The sequence below is a fragment of the Vespula vulgaris genome, chromosome 1 (assembly GCF_905475345.1).
Source record: "Vespula vulgaris chromosome 1, iyVesVulg1.1, whole genome shotgun sequence".
Classification (NCBI taxonomy): domain Eukaryota; kingdom Metazoa; phylum Arthropoda; class Insecta; order Hymenoptera; family Vespidae; genus Vespula; species Vespula vulgaris.
Genome location: NC_066586.1, coordinates 10743864 through 10765759, shown reverse-complemented (window position 1 = coordinate 10765759; position 21896 = coordinate 10743864). Strand labels below are relative to the sequence as shown.

General features: G+C 41.3%; 1 protein-coding gene across 1 annotated transcript in view; it reads left to right on the top strand.

Moving 5' to 3' along the window:
• The first annotated feature begins 5391 nt into the window (after positions 1-5391).
• The window catches only part of LOC127067902 (mucin-5AC-like), a 234005-nt gene continuing 217500 nt past the window's right edge, over positions 5392-21896 (top strand). Inside the window, exons 1-5 of the mRNA XM_051003315.1 lie at positions 5392-5549; positions 6009-6481; positions 6560-6681; positions 7190-7318; positions 14336-14507. Of these exons, the coding sequence (XP_050859272.1) occupies positions 7194-7318; positions 14336-14507 (297 nt within the window). The 5' untranslated portion in view covers positions 5392-5549; positions 6009-6481; positions 6560-6681; positions 7190-7193. The remainder of the gene's footprint in view (positions 5550-6008; positions 6482-6559; positions 6682-7189; positions 7319-14335; positions 14508-21896) is intronic.

Sequence of the window (21896 nt, the reverse complement as noted above, 5' to 3'; positions counted from 1 at the left end):
AGTAAAAGGGGACGGATTGAACAAAGACAAAGAGAAAGAACATGAGAAATAAGAAAAGAGGTGGAGCGGGAGAGAGAGGTGGGAGAGTAGTCGAAAAGTTAGGGGAGACCGAAACGAGTCGACTTCCACCGACAACGGCGCTTACAGACGACCAAGGCGGAGATAGCTTTGGAAGTTTCGACGAAGTAAAATCCCGAAAGCGAGACGAACTTCTCGTGATGGTGAGAACTGCCGCAAGAAGGACCGATATCCGGTGGTAGCGTGAGCGCGCGCGCGTCCTTTCGGAGCAGCGCATCGTGCTTGTGAGGGAAGAGAGCGAGATGAGTAGAGAAACTTTGATACGGAGGGCCAAGAAAGGGTGGCAGGGGGAGCAGAGGAGGAGGAAGAGGAAGAGGAAGAGGAAGAGGAGGAGGACGACGACGACGAGGAGGAGAAGGAGGAGGAGGAGAAGGAGGAGGTAGGAAGAGGAGTAAGTAAGTAGATGGAGGACGAGAAAGAGGAAATAGGAGAATCGAAGGGAGAGAGTTGGCAAAGAGGGATGGAAGCAGGGCTACGGTGTGTATCTACAAGGGTGCCAGACGCGTTCTTCTCGGCTGGACGCGAACTCGGCTTCTTCTTCTTCTTCGTTGAAGAAGAGAAGAAGAATACCTATCGGCCGGGCTGAGAGAGTCCTTGCTAGCTCGCGCGAGAACGAGACAGTCGCATCGATCGGATCGCTCCCGATGTGGGAGTGCAATGAAAAGCATCTTTAAGAGTAGTATAGCGACGTTCCTAAGAGTGGCTGGCGTTCTCGTAGGGGTAGCTGCTCCGGCATGTGAGCGAAACTTACGAGACGTTTTCCGATGTTGCTGCTCGTGCTGGTGATGGTGGTGGTGGTGGGAGTGATCTTGGTGGGGGAAGGACTATCGTAGAAGGGGAGCTACGAGCGGAGAGAATCCACGAGACTATTTATATAGCTCGCCTTCCAGGAACTTTGCAAGAACAATTTATTACGGATATACGTACCATTTAGAGAGCCCTGAAGTTATTATGACATCGAGAAAACTTTATCTAAGGGTGGCCTTCGTTTCGCTAACGTAACGCGTCGTTTAGTTCGATGAACTAAAGGGGGAGGGGAGAAGATAAGGTATGAGGGACGACAAAGATTTCTTTGAGAATCAGCGAGTATATGTGTATATGATAAAGAGGATTGGACTTAACAAATTGGATTCATTGAATATCCGATTACGTAAATGACGTTAGTAAATAACGATAAGAAAGTTTTGTTTTAGTTTGGATTTAGTTTGTTAGTTGATTACAACATTGAAAAAACATTTTCAAGTATTTCCGTATCGCGGAGATATATTCAAATTTTAATCAAGCGCTTTGATAGAGAACTTCGAAACGTTATTTGAATTTAGCTTGTCCGCTCTTGAAAGCGATTCTCGTTTTTTAATCGGCTTAAATGAAAAACGACCGTCCCCTCGAGGAGGAGAATCGACGAGCGGGAAACTTTTTCTCTCCCCTCGGTTATGCACCGTTTAGCGGTGACATAGAAAGTAGAAAGAGGGATAACAAGTAGAAGGAGCGAAATTATTGCACGAAATTTCGACCGACGTATCGTCTCTCATAAATTATCTTCCATTTTCGTTCGAAAAGACGACAACGTTCTGCTTCTTCGAAAACCGTAATCTTATACGTAAGACGCGAGCCGAAACGGAAGCAGGACGGAAAAGTCGGCTCGTAAATCGGCACGATTCCGATCGTTTCGCCGATTGAGAAATAAAGTTAGTCGGTAAATGCGGCGAAAGAGAAGAGTTAGAGAGAGAAGGAAAAGTAAAACGGTGGGAGGATCGATTGAGAGAGAGTGGGAGCGAGAGAGAGAAAGAGAGAGAGAGAGAGAGAGAGAGAGAGAGGAGAAAAGAGTATCGAGATAAAAAGATAATACGGAAAATGACAAAATCCACTTGTTACGTCGACGATGCGTTCGAACTCGACGTTTTCACGTTCTCGATAGTAATAGCCGGATCGTGGTAAGCTGGAAAGGAAGGAAGGAAGGAAGGAAGGAAGGAAGAAAGGAAAGAAAGAAAAAAGAAATAGCAAGCGTATGACGAAGAAGAACGAATAGCCCGCCAAAAAAGATAAAATAGAATCGTTCGTTCGCTTATTCGCGAGGGTAAGCGAGAAAAGAGCGAGCGAAGAGATAAAGAGGATGGCAGTCAGCGCGTCGGCCGTTGCCAGGGCAATGAATCGCAGATTGACGCAGGCGTCACGACGTCCGGCCGCGCGCACGAGCTCCTTTACTACCCTCTCTCTCTTTCTCTCTCTTTCTCTCTCTCTCTCTCGGCTCTTCTACCACCACCAACATTGCCACCATCACCACTATCTTCGCTATCCCCTTTCCGGAGCGTGCCACTGCTTAAAGTATGCACCACAATAGACGTGCTCTCTCTTCGCGATGCTGCAGACGGGACTGCTCGAGGCTTACAAGATTTTCCGCACTATGACACGTCCTTATCGTTATTACTCATTTCCGAGAGCGTTTTACTTGCACGTTTATGATCTTCTAATATCGTTCATGATCTATTCTCCTTTCGTACACTCGACTTCTCGGAAAAGGACTAATTTTCCAGGGATAGGTGGAGGACGCGTTAACGAAACGTTTCTCGAGTACAACGATTTGAGTTACGAGTTTTTTCAGGTAAATTGGCAATTTCCGATAATTTCTGAAAGTTTAGAAGAATAAAGTTCATTAAGAAACTCGAGTTTTGTTAGCTCAAGATTTCGGTAGAGTAGAACCTTGCCGACGTCGTCATCTTCTCTCGTCGATATCAATTTCAGCAACCTCTATCGGTACATGTTAATTCTAATGTCGAAAACGACGGGGCTCAAGGTGCGAGAACTGTTAAATCAATAAGCTGAAGTAGTTTCTAAACGTTACATAAGATTGCATACCGATTTGGAAGCGTTAGTTCGCTCGCACGAAACGTCTTCGCGCAAAGAACGAGAAATGTTCTCGTCGTATATCCTACCCTCGCTTGTAAGTTTTATTAGCGTTACGGTCATAAATCTCGAGCGCTTCGGCTCGACGAAAGTGTTTACTTTTATGACTGCAACGGCGCGCTGCCGGCGGTGAAACGCGTAGAAATAATAGCGCAACGCCTTAGGTAGATTTACGATATAAAGAGATACTATTCTCGGACGGCTAAATGCATCGATTTAAATTCGAACGAGGCTGGCTTGCGCGTTTGTTCGGTAATACGTGAGCCGTAGATTTTCTCTGAGCACTCTGACCTACTTCCGTAAACCAAAATCAAGGTCCCGCGCGAATTCATTCAAAGAGGGTGGCGCGTGCCCAAAATTTCGAAGCTAAGTCGACTCACCTACTCTTTCTCTCGGTCTCGACAAACGGAATTCAACGAGATTCAAAATTTTTGCGTAATACGAATTGCTTCGAATCGGTTAGGAGATAAGTATAATATAAAATTAATCGACAGAGAGCCGAGAAAATTGTCGAGAAGCAATTAGAAAGGCATCGAAAAAACTCTCTTTCTCTTTATCGGTTGTCGAGTAGGAACAGACGATAACAACGAAACTACCTTCGGCAAACTTTCTTCCGAGCGAGCGGATCACACTACAGAGGCGAGATGCGCACTTTAATACATAACGCGCATCCCCAGGGCAAGAAGCGAGTTAGGGTGAGAGAGGGACGGAGGAGGAGAATGAAGAACTAGTAGAAGAAGAAAGAGAAGAGGCAGGAGAAGCGACAGTGCTGTCGTCGTCGTTGTACTGTCGTCGTTGTCCGTGAAGATAGTAGGGGGAGGGTAGTTGAGAGTTCGTAAGGTGGGAAAAAGTTGGATAAAAGTTGAAGGAGAAGTAAAGAAGTAAGAGAGAGGAAGGATAAACGACGAAGGAAAGGGAAGGAGGCGCGTTAGCAGTGGCGGGTGGAGAATCGGAATGAAAGGAGGGATAGATTCGGTTGGAAGAGGGCGAAGAAGAAGAGAAGGGGTAGACGGAGACGGCGGTGTGCGTCGTCGTCGTTTATGCTGCCACCACCTTCGTAGCTCGTATATTTGTGTTGGTGGTGCTGGTGGTGGTGGTCTCGACGCCGGGAAAGTTTCGTCGAGGAGCGAGCGCGTGGAGCGAAGGAAGGAGAGCAAGAGGGTTGAAGGGAGAGTTTGGATCGAGTCAGGAGAGCGCGGTAGCGAGAGCGAAAGAGAGACGGAGATAGAGGAACGCGGTGCGGAGGCAAGGTTTTCGTCTCCAGTTCCCGCTAAGCGGCCGACAGGAATGGAACGATCGGGCTTTCTACGGCTTGTGACATACACGTGGCTTAGCGTGGAATAGCGTGCGGGACTCGCCACGCGGGACGCTCCTACACGCGCTACTATGAGGCGACTCCCAAAGTAGTAGTTGGTGGATGTGCTGGTGGTGGTGGTTGTGGTGGTGGTGGTGGCGGTGGTGGTGGTGGTGGTGGCGGTGGTGGTGGTGGTGGTGGTGGTGGTGGTGATGGTGATGGTGGTGGTAGTGGTCGCGGTGGTGATGTCGATGCTGGTGGTGGTAGAGTTTGTGTGACCGACCGAGCGCGCGACGGCCGGTAATAACGAGCGTCAAACGAGAAAAAGAGAGAGAGAAAGTGAGAGGAGAGAGAGAAACGAACGTGGCCCGAGATCGAAAAGGAGAAGGAGTAGGAGGTCGGTGGAAATCCTTCGCGCACGAGTTTACGCGTGTCACCACCGCGATGCACGAGTTCACGCGTGGCACTACGCGGTGGCCGCGCGCTCGCGTTCGACGAGCGCGTCGACTGCGACTCTTCTCCGCCTCCACCGCCACCTCCACCTCCACCTCCACCTCCACCTTCGAGCGCCTCCTCCTACTCTCGCCGATTCTCCTCTCTCTTTCTCGTGTTCTCTCTACCCCTAGTGAGATATTGATTTCCCTTAGCTGACTCCCACGAGGGCAGGCGGCAGGCGACCAGGTACTGCTACCTCCGCGACTAGATCGAAGATCTTACGAGATGAGACAAAAACTAATCGTATGTATACATTGTGCGTACGATTAGTTCATCCGGATCAATCGACGGCTTTGTCTTTTTTATCTTTTTATCCTTCTCGGTGCGTGTCACGGACACGTCCCGACGTTTTCAACGACGTTCTCAGGTGACCACGTGTCGCTCGCGACTGTGCTACTACTACTACTACTACTACTACTACTACTACACTACTACTACTACTACTACTACTACTACTACTACTACTACTACTACTGCTACTACCGCTATTACCACCACTACTTGACATTTCATACTCGTCGTCTTCCTCCTGCGCGATCGAAAGATCATATCTCGAAGATGGATTTTATAATTTTGCCTATCGAATATAAATTCGGCTGGCTTATCATTTCGATTTACAGGTTAATCGAAAAATCACCGGCTCGATTATATCGCGATTGACGTATCTCTATTGTTTAAAAGTTTCGATCAAATGGGGAGAGAGCGCGCGAACTACCTTTTTATTCGGTATCGACACGTTTTGCTTCGAATAGGTCGATCGACAAATTAATTCCGATGGGTGAATATATTTACGTTTCGTAGCTTTTGTACCTACCCTTTTACGTAATTCATATCCCGCGTTGAGAATAAATAGGACTTGCGAACGTATCGTTTAAGTATATGTATGTACGTAGATACATCGAAGAATTATTCGATTTCTTGCGGAAGAGCAACAGCATATTCCTTCGAACTTTTGCCTTTCTCGAATACGCGTGTATACGTGTGTTCGCGCACATAAATATCCAAGAACGGTCCGAAACCGTACGCATCCTGAGAAAGTTTTGCGAAGTGCGCCACCATGTTGGTTCCTGCGCGTTGCTCGTCGCCAAAGTCCTCGGCGACTTGAAACTTTTTTATTTACCGCGTTCGTACGCGTAGGTACACACAGAGACGCGGACAAAAGAGAAAGTGGGGGTAACCCCTTCTATCCCCTCCTATTTCTCTGTCTTTCTCTTTGGCTCTCGCTCTCTTCGGAAAGTCGAGATAGCGTATAGGTATCTGTCATCCCTACCACCATCGGTTTGCTACACGGACTCGTGCCGCCTGCCGCTTTCGAGCAAAGTTTTCGCGAGATCCTGGAAACTGCGGGAGATGCCACGGGTGTAGAGGGAGTACGCTCGAAGGAGGGTAGAAGGAAGGAACGTTTGCTGGTAGTCTGTGTACTCATTCTCACGGGGTTCCCTTTTCAGCGGATTCTAACCTACTAACGAGTTTGCTCCGTCGGTAACACCGGCACGCGTGCCGCCGACGTAAACGTGTCGCGTGCCCACCGGTGACACGCACAGTGGGATGAGTGAGCTGGCGCGCCGCGCGAGAAATGATAGTCGTGATATGACTCGCGATCGTATCGATCGTACTACGAGCGATAAGAAACGCGAGCGGATGTGATAAACGATTTTTAACGCGAATCTCATCGGCTCTTTTTACGAGCTCGTTAACAACATCGTTGAGGTATGAATGAACAAAGTGTTTACTTCTTCTGTTTTGTTATCTTCTTGTTTTCTTTTATTCTTATCACTCGAATCTTAGACGCTTTCCCGTAACGAGCGATGTCAGCGAGCGAAAGTGGGATGTAGCGTCAAGAAAGCACCTGGAATTAATCTCTGTTGACCGACGTCGTGTACGAGAGGATCGGTACCGGATAACGCTGTGTAAATATGACTGATATAATTACGGTGACGCGCTTTTTATAAAGTGTTTCTTCAACCAGAAGATGATATTTTCTTGCAAGGACTCGTTCTTTTCCTAATTCCTCCAAATACACTTTTTTGCAATGTGATAGATTCGATTAAGAAACGATCTGAGAGATATTTGTTATGAATAATCCGTCTGACAGGAAGAAACTTTTAAGCGCAATTTTAAACCTAAAGATCACCGGACGATCGAAATTTTATGTCTAATTAAATCGATGCTCGTGCGAGAGCATCTTATGTTAGAGCGATGCGGGTCAGCTGATCGTCTAGCGGATAGGCTATATAACTTTGCTTGTTGTGAGAGTATCAACGCTTTTGATTATCGGGATTCCTCAGCGCGCAGGCTCAATGCGAGATTAATCCTCTGTGCGCAAACCCCTTCCATTAAACAACTTACCAATACATCGTATGTTCGTTGTATGTTCGAAACTTTCATACGGCAATGAAAAGTTTTCTGCTTATGTAGTCGGATGGATGATCAAAAAACGGCCACCGTAATCCTTGCGACGGCGACGATGACGACGACGACGACGACGACGACGACGACGACGACGACGACGACGACGACGACGAGGACGACGACGACAAGGATGAGGTAGACGTCGACGACGTGCAGAATAATAACGAGTTTGAAGTTTCTCAGAGTATTTAAAGCCATCATTATGCATTACGGAGAGGATAATCGGCTCTCACTAACAACGTTAAATAAAGGTTTTTAAAAAAGCGCCTGGTAAACTATAAAGCTCGTTCTTGTGAATTCTCTTAATTGGATGCCATTTTGCTCGTTTACGTTTTAATAACTTTACGAGATAAGGAGTATCAACGTTATCCAAGCAAAGATAGCAAAGTTTCGTGTAAAGTCTCGCGAGGGTGCCAGGAGGAATGGGAGTTTCTCGTTTGGAAGTTGTTTAGTTGGAGTTATTCCAGCCGTTCGAACTCACACGCGTTTCGTAGAAATATCGCCACGGTACCCAACTCGGAAATTTTAGGATGTATTATTGTATCCCTCGTTTAACAGTACTTGGAATTCGAGTCGGCGCGCGTAGCGAACGTGAGCGTGAGCATAAGCGCGCGCGCGAGAGAGAGAGAAAGAGAGAGAGAGGGAGAGAGAGAGCCTAATTAGGCCGTCATCGTCCTGGTTGCGCGTTGTAATTCCGCGTTGCCGGTATTGTGCTTCGAATTCTGCCAAGTGGCTGTTAGCAGGAGGCTTTTGGAATCCTTCGAAGCGTGGTCCAAGGCCTTTCAACCTCAATTCCACGCGCGTGCGTTTCGTAGCCGTTGACGTCGTCATTCTCGTCAGAGTTGTCTTCGCGGTCCTCACTGAAGTCAACGACAAAGTCCAAATTGTTTTCTCATTGCGTCTCACAAGAACTCATTAGATGAGAGTTAATCTTCTCTTGCTCGAAGGCTCAGCCGCATCTTCTGTCGTTTTCTGGTTACGCGCGAAAACGCAACGTGCCGAGGGAAAAATGTGGAAAAAAAGGGTGCAGGAAAACATGCGTCGACCTCGGCGTTGCACTTTTGTGCCTTTCTTTCAGAAGCCTTTCCTTTCTCTCTCTCTCTCCTTTACTTTCCTTTATTTATTTCTTTCTTTTTCCTTTTTTCTTTCATTACTGCAGAGGCTTGTGAAAAATATGTCGCGAGACGTATCCGTAATAAAATCCAAGCGCAACGTAGAAAAGAAGCTCGTTAAGTGCATCTAAACCTTGTCTTCATTCAGAAGCTCAAATGTTAAAAACTACAAAGCTGTTTCCATGACACGGGTCCCGTCTTTCTTGTCTAATTCAATAGGGTTGGTTTTAACCCTCTCGTTTCTACATGTAATTCCTATTGTACTGACGTTATTCCTGGTACGTGTGTATATACGTACGTACACGATGAAAAGTATGAATACTTGCTGGCTCGAGTTTACCCGACGATTCCGTTGCTCTTTATCACGAGAAAATGCTCTTTCTCTCGTATTCATTTTACAGGCAGTTTTACCAAGTCTTCTTATGAGAACGATAAGTGTGTACATAGGTCGCGTAAGTTGCCTGATTTTATGATGTCTATGACTGCAGATGGACGGGATTTTTTATTCGATTTTTACAAATTATATGTTTATCCGTATGTGTTCATATATTAATTCATGTCCATTGACCATTGATCACGATTCCTTCAAAGGATTAACGAGAAGATGATCATTTTTAATTAGGTATATATAATTAACTATTTGGTCTTTCAATTATAGAGTCGCATGACAACGTTTTCTCATCGCATATGGAGTAAAACGTGCTACGAATTTCGATGGCTCTGCTTCTAATTCAAAGTAACAGAAAGAGGTCGTACCGCGTTATGTATTTGGATTAATTGCGGTCCGTTCATTTATTGCTCATGCTCTCTATTAGTAAACCTCTCTTATTCTAAATAGGATAGGCAAATGTTCATTTGATTAACAATTACATTTCGTTAAAGCTTTCTGCAATAGAAACGAGTTTTTCTCATGTATGTATGTGTACCTATATTTATATATATAATTCTCCTGTTTTCTAGGTTACGTGGGAAGAATGCCGATCTTTGTTAGATAGAAGAATAGATAGAAACTTTGCAACATCCAATTCGTAGAAATATTGCTCCACAAATCTACACGGATTTGCAAAAGCGGATTGGTTCTTTCAACAGACGTTAATGCGATCTTGGTATATTATTTTGCTATTCGAGTTAGATAAACATCGAATAGAAAAGTTTTTACGAAAGACGGACTTGATACTCGGAATCCATTCGAGATCTTAAATTTGGATGATGTTTATCAAAGTAGTATCGAACTCTGTCGATTCACGAAAATAACAAAGTGGAAATCGCACTGTTCGATCGACACATTTCTTTACGAATTCATTTCGATAGGCTCGGCTTTCATATATCTGTTAAACGTCGTTTGGAAGTTTGTCCCTTGAGAAACTTTGACTATGTAGCTTCTTGCACGTGTGCGCCTGATTCACGAGAAATCGAGAGACTTTCTTTCGGAGTGTAAACTAGAAAACAAGCAGGACGCCCTTATCTCAGGAAATGTCTTCGAAAACTCGTGTGTATTCGATATGTTCCTTCTATCTAACATGCTCGTCTATTCACGTAAAATTTCAGAAAAAAAAAGAAAGAAACGTTCGATAGAGAAGCGATTTTCTCTTTTCGCTCTGTAGAATTTTTCATAAGTTTTTCGATTTGCTTCTCTTCGTCTCTGTCTTTGTTTCTGTCTCCACATGTCTCTCTCTCTCTCTCTCTCTCTCTCTCCCTCTTTCTCTCCTTCTTCCTCTTTCTCTTTTGTTCTCGTTACACGATTTTAGGATACGAATCGATCTTGAAAGACATGCAAGAGGCGCGGTTCGAATCTAGAACAGTGCATTTTTATTTGTTCGACTTGCGACCACGAATTTTCCGAACGATGCAAATAGAAGAATTTTCTTTTTTCGTCATTAGAGTCTTTGTTTACCGGAAGACTTGACATCTCGGAATGAGCAATAGCCGCGAATCTCGAGTTTTCGTATCCGTTCGGCAATCGTCTTGCTGACTCTTGGCGAAAAGAGATCTTCGAAAAAGAAAGAAAAAGAGAAAAAGAAAGAGGAAAGTTGGAAGTAACGGAAAGTCAATCGTGCGGGTGTAATAGCTACGCAAAACTAGTCGGAAAAATATTGCCAAGCTACCGTCATCGGATCGGAACTCGAAAGTCGATCGACCGAGACCCTTCTTGCCGCTTTACCATGCTACTGACAGAGAGAGAGAGAGAGAGAGAGATTGAGAGAGAGAGAGAGAGAGAGAGAGAAAGAGAGAGAACGAGAAAGAGAACGAGAGGGAAAGAGAGAGAGAGAGAGAGAGAGAGAGAGAGGGAGAGAGAGAGAGAGAGAGAAGAGTTGGCAAAAGGAGCGAGGAGAAATACCAGAAAGATAAAAGTAATCTCGATTTGATGTATTCGTTTCGATTTGCACACTTTACGGTCACGCTACGGACGTACGATTAATAGAATATCGATTCGATAAACCGTAACGGCGAATTAGAAATTCACCGATCGTTCGCGTGTCAACGATACGATTGCTGATAAATCAGCGAAGAAATCGAGCTCTTGTTAATGTTTGTGACGGTATCGTAGTAATAGGAATATTATCGGAGGCATATCTGTATATGTATATTATATATATATGTGTGTGTGTGTATGTGTATATATATATATATATATGTATACGTATATGTATTTCGGTTATTGCGAAGTGTACTATCAATGTACCGATTGCATACTTAAGTAAAGTCGTTAGATCTTCAACATTACGCTGCATTACTCTTCGATATCGATGCTATCGTATTTCTTAAGAGCGGATACACTAAACCTCCTCGAAAATTTATATAAATTATGTTTGTAAGCTTATAGATACGAAATACTTTATTCGATATCGCGGATGTAAGTCGGTAAATTCGAGTAATCATTTTCGTTGGGTTTCCTTCGACGCAAGTATCGATACGAGTCACCTTTCAAAACTTTTCTATCGCTTCGGCAATTTGATTGTTTTTACGCACAAATCTTTTTCTCTTTCTCTTTCTCTCTATATTTTTCTCTCATTCTTTTCTCTCTATCTCTCTCTCCCTCTCTCCTTCTCAATTTTTTTTCTTTTTTCTTCCATCGAAATCGAAGTATCGACATCACCCCATCGCGACTGCTCGCGAGCGGAAAAGTTTACGTCGTAAACTCTGGGTCTTAAGGGTGGAATTATAGTTTGGTAGCGCTCCGCGCTGTGCCGCGCAGTTGTTACCACGACGGAGCGTTTTAAAAGTTGCTCTCGAGTCTTCGTATAGGTGAAAGACGAGAAGGGTGAGGGTGCTAGGAGTTTGTGGAGGCAGCGAGTCTACGGGAGGTGGGCTTGGAGGAGGTAAAGGCGCGGTTAAGTTGCCAGGAAACTTTGGTAAAACTGAAAAGTTAATTTCGTCGTGTTAAATTACTCGAGCGCCCGGGCATTAAACTTGCAAAAGTTGCCCGGATGACTGAAATACGTACTGCTCGCCTTCTCCTCCTCCTCCTCCTCCTCCTCCTCCTCCCTTCCTCTGCCCCCTCACCTCTTCCACCTCCTCCTTTATCTCCATCTTCGTTCTTTTTCTTTCATCTTTCTACTTCCAAGTCATTCGAGACTTTGAAAGTTTGCAAAGATTTGATCACCGATCCGACGAGCGAATATGTAGCTATGGATTAATGTTTGCTATATTTTCGTCCTTGTAATTAGCTGTTCTCGAGTTAATTATTGGAAACGCCGTTATCCCGAAGTTAGAAATTTTTATGATAAATATAGTCAGACGGAATAGAACAGTACGAGATCGTTTTCACTCCGACAACATCGCTGGACCATAATGTTCAAATCGATCTCTTCATTCACTCATAGGCCTTGTTCTATTTCTATATCAGCTTTGTGAAGGATGAATGTATATCACAAATAAGCGAAAAAGTATAACATAATAATCTATTATTGTGTCGTAATGAGTACATACTTCACGGTAGACTGAGTTATAGATTTGCTTGATTGAAAGTGTACTTCTTATACTTTAAGTAGATTCTTGGTATTGTACTGCATGTGCATTCTCGTCGATGCTTCCTGTCATTCTTTCGAAGCTAAAGGGATATTCCGCATGATCTCAAGAGTTATATAAAAATCTATATTTCAAATGATGTTACATGTCTCGTAATTTTTTCTATTTAATTTTAAACAGTACAAATGAATGTCAAAGTGTTGAAATCTGTAATACGTTTGTTATTCGAACGAAGCTTGGAATCAAAATTTTCACTCTCATAGAATGAAATTCATTGTTAATAACAGCACTCTTTGTAACTTTTTTAATGATTTAATAAATGAATCATTGATTCGATTTTAAGAGAAGCAAGAACGCAATCGAAACGGTTCGCTTCGATTTGATCTCATCAAAATGTTATACATTTCGAACGAGCGAGCTGTCTGATTAAAACCAACAGCATACACTCTGCGACAAGTCGAGTGCTTAGAGCTAATTGCCACACATTTCATTCGTTGTGCATTCCACGTAATTTTCTTTTGAACGAATAGATTAGTTAATTAACATCAATATTGATCGTAAAGTTCGAAATGCCCTTTTTCATAGAATCGTTGAATTATACGTATATCGAGATATCGGATCTCTGATTTTCCATCTATGTATATTAAAACTCTGTTTTGCCAAACGATCGTTAATTTATTAAAGAATAAGTAAAATTCAATGTTTATCTTCGTTGATAAGTATAAAAATATCGTAAAAACTTTGGATGAATCATTTGAATTCACCGTGATCATTCTCTTTTTTTCAGGATGTTCTATTTGAAATTCTTCCTAGAATTACTCGGTCCACGAATCTGTCGGTAAGGTCACGGTCGTAATCTCGTCGGCCTCGTGTGAACACGGATACAAATACACACACATACACACACTAGCTTAGAGAATGGACATGCGCGTAGAACAATATGCACGTGCCAGGACGTATGTGTTGTACGATTTGGCGCGTGCGTAAACACGAAGGAGGAGAGAAACTTTAGCGACTGTTCGAGGTGAGTTACCCCAACGATGTTCGGATGTTGGGCGCACGACTCATCCCTTCACGTTTCTCTTCCCTTTTCTATTCTTCTCTCATGTACATATACATATGAACGCCGACACTTTTACGATATAGTATTCCTACATGTAGGGAAGCCGATTTTCGTGCGGAACACATCTTACGTTATTCTTCAATTTTTTCTTTCAATTTTTTAGATTTCTTTTCTTGAAACTCGAAAGAATGGATTTACATGGAACGATCGATATTTCGAGGGAGAAATGTATTTATCGTTGACATCGAAGATATTTATTTTTTTGAAATTTTCTTTCATTGTTTTCATATTGTTATTCATCGGAATTGTATGTTCCATTCTATCTTTCGTATTAAATGGAAAAAGAAATTATTACAGCGTAGTTGTAACGTTATACATTAAGCGAATATTATTTATTCGTAATTCATTCATATTATATTATTCATTCGTAAATTTGAACAAAAGACTTTTGTGTACAAATATTGTGTACAAATATTGAATTTATGTACGTATAATTGTATGTCAGTCGTTATTTAGTAATTCTTTATTTCGGTTAGAAATGTATATAGTAGGACACCCGGTATATCGAGGGTTTGCTCGTAGACGTGTATGTAGGTATACTTAGGTCCTAGCGGCGCGCGCCACGCTACATCTCGCTCTCGCCTCGCTCGGTCGTCCTTGTCTCGGAAAACTTTCCAGTGATGAGCTTTGTTGGTCGTTTCCCCAACAGGACGGAAAAGTTAAATGCGAAAGTTTCAACCGATATCCAATGCTGCGATGTTTCTACGAAAAGCCGTTTATGCACGTGTGACATCCGAATTAAGATTTATCGCTTCTGTTTATTAAAGTTTATTTGCAGCTTAACAATTGTTAATAGATTAAGATTAAGATTTTTTTAATGTTATGTAAATGTTTATCTTCGTCTATAAGTTTTATGTCAGGACATCGTCTAAGTATTTATTTTATATATATTGTAAAATCATTATGTATTTTTTTTTATTTCTTTATCTTTTGTTTTTTTTTTAATAGGATGGCGTCGAAGAAGACCAGAAAGAACCATTCGATACAACATCTTCTCGAATTGCCATCCAGTAGAGAAACAAAGCCATCGCAATTTTCAACGAAAGAACCAACTCGGTCACTGCCGATTTCTACTCCTCGCCAAGTGCCAATCACCGTTTTGCATCCTACACCGAAAAAGGTAAGCGAATAAATGAATATAACCGATGGACTTTCAATTTCGTCGCGTCGAACGGCAAGATTGAAATATAATTATCTAGCGAGAGATTGTAGCCGGATAAAAATAGTTGTATAAAAGGGGAGAACTATCGATCTCTCTCTCTTTCTCTCTCTCTCTCTCTCTCCGTCTCTCTCTCTCTCTCTCTCTCTCTTCTTATATGCATTTTATAAGTTCCGACTTATCGGGACTCTTCCTTTGTTTTCTTTCTTTATGGAACTTCGTGCCGATTCGTTCGTGCGATTTTTCGCGAATTAGATAGTAGCGTTCTTTGATAAAAGTTTAGCTATAAAATTGTAAAAGAGACGTAAAAAAGATAGGTTTGCCAGGGAACGTAAAGCGAAACGATTGTAACGACAAACCGCTGACGTTTCACTTTGTCAGACTTGTTCTTTTTTTATCGATCATTCAGCACGTGGGATATTGTTATTACTCGTATAAATGTCTACGTAAGCCAAACCCGGTGACGAGCAACGAAGCAGATAATTTTCGACTTTATCACCAACGCATTCATACTTTAACACATTCGTTAATGATTCCTTTCATCTCTTTTAATCCGTTTTAGAGTACAATGATATTAATTCTAGTTAAAATAAAATATGCAGTTTTATTTCTATAAATGTATTGTTATTTATGATAAATTTTTCTACTTGCTTTTTGTATTATCTCTCGTTTTTTTCACACAGTTCTGTGCGATTAAATCCGTGAATAGCTAAAGAATATATAGACGATTCGCCGAAGATACCGCTACCTCAGCAAAATAACGATTTTTAAAGTTTCTCGAGAAGTTCTGATTCGTTTCAACCCTCTTGGGAGTTGTCGGGAAAGTTCAGCCGAGATAATTGGGGGTGGAATGGAACTTCTATTCATGCGATATTTTATACGCTTGCCGTAAGAATTTCGCGGCGCTGCTACGAGTAAAAACGTCTTGAGTACGAATGTCGAAGGAAAACCGTCGATGGGATTGCTTAGGGTAGAGATCTCTTTTACCTACCTTCAGTAAGTCTTCTAATACGAAAAAATAAAAATTATGATCAATATCGCTTATATAATATTTCAAAATATTAAATAATCTTTTATTTTTTAAGAATAAACAATTTATCATTATTTTGAATAATAATTTATATCATAGTTACCCTCTGGGATAGTCACTTACCGACATTCATGTCGGTATTAATACCTCTTAGTGGATGGTAATTGTATATCTAAGCACAAGTAAAATACTGTTCGTCGATAAAGTAGAAGCTATAAAGTAGAGATCTCTTTTTACCGACCAAAAATTAGTACAAATCGACAAGTTTTTGTACGATTAATACAATGTTTTTTTTTTATTTTATTTTATTTAGATAGCACTTGTATAAATAATCAATATCCAACCTCGTGAATGGATCTAACATTTTCCAAACATTATTATAAATTTATCGTATATTTTATAATGAGTTTTTGCTCTCGTATAGGTATATGAAATACAAAGAAAATATCGAAAACAAGTGATAAAGAACTCACGAGAAATGACCTTTTCTCGTACAAAAGATCTTTTACGAAAATGGTGACGCGTACTTTACAGGGATATAATTTGCTATTGAAATTTTGTGAATGGGACTCTAGGAGAAGCGCCTTGAGGATACGGCGGGCAGGTCTGAATTTATGATAATTGCATAAATCAGAGCTTTCCTCCACAATAATCATAATCTATTAGGATAGTTATGCGAAGTTAGCTATTTAGCCAACGGCGAATAGGGAGAAGAAGGCTAAGGGATTCTGTGACGTTTTGAATAAGACAAATTCTATAGCGTGAAATCAAAGTTACGAACTATCATATAGTTTTTACGAGACGGTAATCGATGCTTTGAAATATTCCTAGATAGTTGTAGTTCATCATTGTATAGAAAACAAATTAGACGATATAATTGAATTAGACTTTTTTCAAAAGTCTACGTAAGATTAATATCTGTTCGTTAAAAGTTTTACTCTTTGCTACTAATTTGTTCTACAAAGATAAAATTAGTAGATAAAGATTCTACGTAGAAAAGAGAATTTGTAAAATCAATAAAGGCGACTGCTGGCTATGGAGTTCGAAGGGTTGACTTTAGAGGGTGTTGCATGTATATCTTCGGTCTCTCTTCTCTTCTTTTATTCGCATTATAAAAATATTTTTACTAAATAAATGCTAGAACGATAAAAAGAAAGAATAAATTGGAATGTTCAATATCAAAAGTTCGAATCGTTTACGAACCAATAGTACTAATAGCAGGTGCTTAATGTAATCGGAAGATAACGTTTTCTTATCAATATAAATTGTTCCTAATGTATTCGATATTATATAGCTACCACTCAATATTACCAGCGTTAAAGAATAATCATCTTACCATTGTTTCTTCCGGCAAGGAGTGGGAAAGTCACCAGCTGACTATCATTTTCTGCTCCCTGCTGATTTCTTTATTACAAAGACCGAAGTTAAGACCCGTTGGCTTCCGCGCAACGTTCTTAGAATATTAATGCTAAATCTGCTCTGACTTCACTTGTAGGGTCGTTAGGGGCGCGATTACCATTACGATTATATTCCTTCGGCCTTTCTTCAAGATTTTCTCTCTTGTACGCTTTATATAATGTGTGTTAGCAAGGACGTTTTTCTTTGGTTATTTTAGTTCTAGAAGGCTTAACTAAGGATAGAAAACAAAATTATTCATACGAATAAATTTTGACTCCCTCTTGTATCATAATTTGTTTCTTTTTCGTTCGCGAAGCCTAGCACAAAGAGATGATCTTTTCTGTTAAATATATAAAGCGTTAACATTTTTTGGAATTCGAATAGGGTTAACCAAATCTGTCCTTTCGGTCCTTTCATAACAGTCCCTGAAAAAGGTATTTGTTTGGGTAAACGCTAATCCTCTGTTAAATCGTAAAAGCGCTGTCAAAATACTAGAAAGCTAGTCTCGTAAATCCTCTTAAGGAGATCTGTTTATTACTCATGATTTATTACTCTCCGCGGTGTGTTTGTCCTATGCTGCTGGGAATAAAGTAAATAATTCTTAACGCGAAGGAAACGAACCTTTTCACGCGAAACGATCATCATAATAGGGCAATTATGAGTTGGTATTGTCGCATTCTTTTGATATAATGGGAGGATTCAAGAGCGTACCCCGACGACGATCGTACAAAAGCTGGCTTAACCCTCGACAAGGGGAGTTTATAAAAATCGTGTCAATTAGGTAGTCAGACCTCGGATGAATTCTCGAAAGTATTTTAAAGGGAAAAATCGTATTACGACTTATTGCTCTTTTCTCCTTTTTTTCTGTTTCTTTTTTCGTTTATATCACCTTCACGTTACTTTCTCGCAATTCCTATTAGAAAACGAAAGACGATATTGATTCTTAGGGATATCTAACTTCCTCTGGCGTTAAAGTACGCTTGCATTCCATGGAAAAGCAAGAGGGTTCGATCGGTCTAGGTAATGCCCGGGGCGAGGATTAGTCCATAGGGCATTGTAACATCGTAAATATACTCCCGTTTTTACCCCCTTAAGTTTCGAGCCGCGATGTCTCCCCTAACCGTCAACCTTATTCCTTCGTTGGCAACTTTCACCGGTCGTTTTAATCGACGTCGGTGTTTGATATTCTATTGCAAATAATTGTATATCACCTGCCGATGAATCCGAGTATCATAATTACTCTTGCTCTATTCAGACCGAAGAACGAGAAAAATAACCAAAAAGCAAAAAAACGAGAGAAACGAAATATTTGTTAGGAAGAAAGTTATTCGAAGAGTTATCGGGAATCTATCGACATACCCCTTAATTCCTTAGCGTCACGACCCATCTCTATTATCAAACGCGATCATGAGTTATAATTTCGGCGGCCCTACTCTGTTACCTTCTACACCCCCATTTTGCGAGAAACGGGTAGTTTTTCGACAGGATGGGGAAAAGATTAGGGAAGGCATTACGGCGAGGCACTTTAGCCAATGTCGCCGTTTCGATACTTACAATCCTCCGTTCCTCCTCACCCCACCCACCCCTTCTTCTCTCTTTCTCTTTTCGAATCATCTACCTTGAACTATAGAAAGAGAGAGAGAGAGAGAGAGAGAGAGAAAGAGAGAGGAGATTCCAAACGACGAAGGCCCCTTCTTCGAGGCAAGGACGATATCTTGAAGGAAAATCCCAGTCGCCCTTACGCTTATAGTAGTCGAAATGGAAAGGGTTCGCGAAGGGCTCCGGAAGGACTGCGGGGTTATAATGAAATATAGCCTCGTTCCGCTTCGTATAAGACTGCATTAAGATTATACTTTGGCGTGAGAGTGCGCGCGTGCGCGTGCGCAAGCACGCTCCTTGGCGACCGAAGAAGGTCGAAATAAAGGGGGTGGTATAGGGACCATGGCTGGTGGCTAAGAGCGAAAGGGGTAAGGGATTCCTCCTACGGTGTTTTAATCAAGCCGGATTTGCTGCGGCAAGCCGTGGCTCCAACTTTCATTTTAGCCAACCCCGTTCTGACAAGCCGCGCACGAACGTTTTCGTCTACTTCTCTCCTTCTCTCTTTCTCTCTTTAGATAGCTCCCTTCCGCATGCTTATCTTTCTACCTTCTTCCCTAGCATCTCTCTTGCTCTTAAGACTTACACGTTCTCACGTTCGGCAGCTTGGGATTTATATGTGTGTTTGCTCCGCATTAAAACTCCATCTCTGTTTCACGAAGACGCGTGATCCCGGCTTACTTTGACGTCTCGAACGAAAACCGAATCAAGAATCGGCGTACTTTGTTAATACTATCGAGAATAAAAGCGATCATTTCTTCCTTCTTATCACGATGTACTCACTTTAAGAGAACCTTAACTGTTTTGTTAATTTACGAATATGTGTCATATGTAGCATAATATCGATATGTAACTTTAAGATATTGGAGAATCGTAATACCTTATTGGAAAATTAATACGGAATTGTATTTGTCTCTCATTTTCCTCTCTCTCTCTCTCTCTCTCCCTCTCTCCTATTCGAACTTGGTTAATGCAATGCTTTGTCGATCTCTTCTATTCTGCTATCTTCCTACTTATTGTCGAATAATTTCGTTTACTTAAGCAATCGATTCAATTACACGATTATACAATTCTTTTCTATTGAACTTTGCTGATGAATGTTTTGCATGTTGGTATCTTCCTAAGAACATGCGAAGAGTTTTAAAAGGAGCTTAAAAATGAAATTAGAACGCAATACGTAGCGTTAATCCTTTTGTATATCAATTCTACACTCGAAAGGTCAACGATTTTTTTTTAAAAGGGATAACTTACGTCGTCCTATCTATTTTTCGACGTACACCTTCCGACGTTACGAGCGACAATAAAGTTCATCCACCTTCAACAGCAGGATCAAACTTTCCGTTCGCAACATCTCTCTCTCTCTCTCTGTCTTTTCCTTCTCCCTCATCCTAGTTTATACCAAGCGAGATCCCTTCTTTTGCTGCTTCGAAGCTAGAGTACATAATACTTCAGTTAGCACCTTCCAATATAGATTATTCGAAGAACCCTTTTCTCGAAGAAGGGAAAGATGGTAAGAAGAGAACGTTGGGATGTCTTTTACTTTTCGTATGAGACGATCACTAAGCTTCAAGAATCTATTTTTTAGGTCGATACGGACGGTTATCCTAATGTTTGAGAAGCTATTTGCTTTTCTATAACTGATTGAGATTTTAAATAATGCTACTACATGAAATGTATATTCGATTCTATAATTATTTTTGTAAACGTTGAGGCAGGAAACTTTGTATTTCGTTGATAATTATTATTACATTTTGGATTGATTACATTATAGATTGCAAATCGGTAAGAAAGTTTGTAAACCTCCGTGATAGGTAATATATGTTAAAAGTATGTCCGATTATATCGTCCATTAATAACAGCTTTAAAAGAATGTGGTAGTATTTTAAATTATAAAATGTGTATATTGCTTATTTTTAGGTGTAATAATTTAAAACAATTGATAAGATAAATTAATCGATTACTTTACACATGGATCGTACATTTTCGTAGCTTTAGGGAAACGATCAGCAATGAAGAATCGAGGTAGTCGATATATTTGACTCGTTCAATTTCCTTTGATTTTCACATGGCTTGATTATTATCTACGAGAGGAACTGCATGAGATTACATTATTAACGAAGCCTCTCTTGTAACGTATTTGAGTACGTAGCGTACGCTTATCACCACCGATCTCCGTTTCCTCTCGGACAATGGAATTTGTAAGTGGAATTCGTTTCATCTTAGCTTTGGTACAAGCCAGAGAGTAGCGAGAAGGAAGGTAGGAAGGAAGGAAGGAAGGAACATACGGCAAACAATATGGCGTCTGCCGTAGGAAAGACCATAGCGTTGCGGAGTGGTCAGTATGCAATATGCTAAGGTTCTGCCTTCTCCACCTCCTTCCTCTCTTCTACTTCAGTCTGCCGACCCACGTTCTCTCTCTCTCTCTCTCTCTCTCTCTCTCTCTTTCTCTCTCTCTGCTTTGGCTCCTCTATAACCTCCGAATCCTTGGGTTTGGGAATTTAATTACAGTATAGTGCCTACATTGTAGCCCCAGCCGGCCCGGAAATAAACTCCCCATTGTCGCGACACAAAGCTTCTATTTGTCACGAGACCTGGCCGTTCGACACTCCTTGCGACACACACCTCCTTGTGTCGTCGGCACCTGCCCTTTCGTACCCTTCGATATCGACCTTTCCACGCGACCACCTCGACTTATATCCCATCAATGCGCGAAGCATTTTTCCGATTATGACATTATTTTGCAAAATATTCTTTTCTTATTTCTTCTATCAAAATGCATCAAGGCAACCTACCGTAATTAAAGATTTTACCGAAACGCATGTTCCACAAACTCGTGTTTGAGCTCATTCTCCCGCTCTTCTTTCATCGACTTATATTATTGAAGGGATTATCCAAGCAACCGCAATCTTACCTCCACTAATGATCTCTCTCCGTTTCTTCGGGAACTTCAATGTAATAAGTAACAACACCATTTAATTATAAATGTTCGTACCAGAAGAACGAACTTATCCGATTTTCACCTTCATATTAATTTAACGAGACCAGTAAGCTCGAGGAAATATCACGTTTTTAAATAGAAATTATTCTCTTGTTAGAAACGATAATGATAATATAATAAGAAAATATATGAAAAAGTGATCGTGTTGAACATTACAGATGAAAGATTATGAATCTTCGTTGAACTCGTAAGGAGATTAGATTCGAGTGTCAACGATTTTCTCTTTGATTTCTAAACCGAAATTGCCGTCATCGTTGGACCGTAAATATAACTGCGAGTGTAGTAGCTAACGCTCCTCTATTCTACGAAGCTCTCTAGCAACGGACCG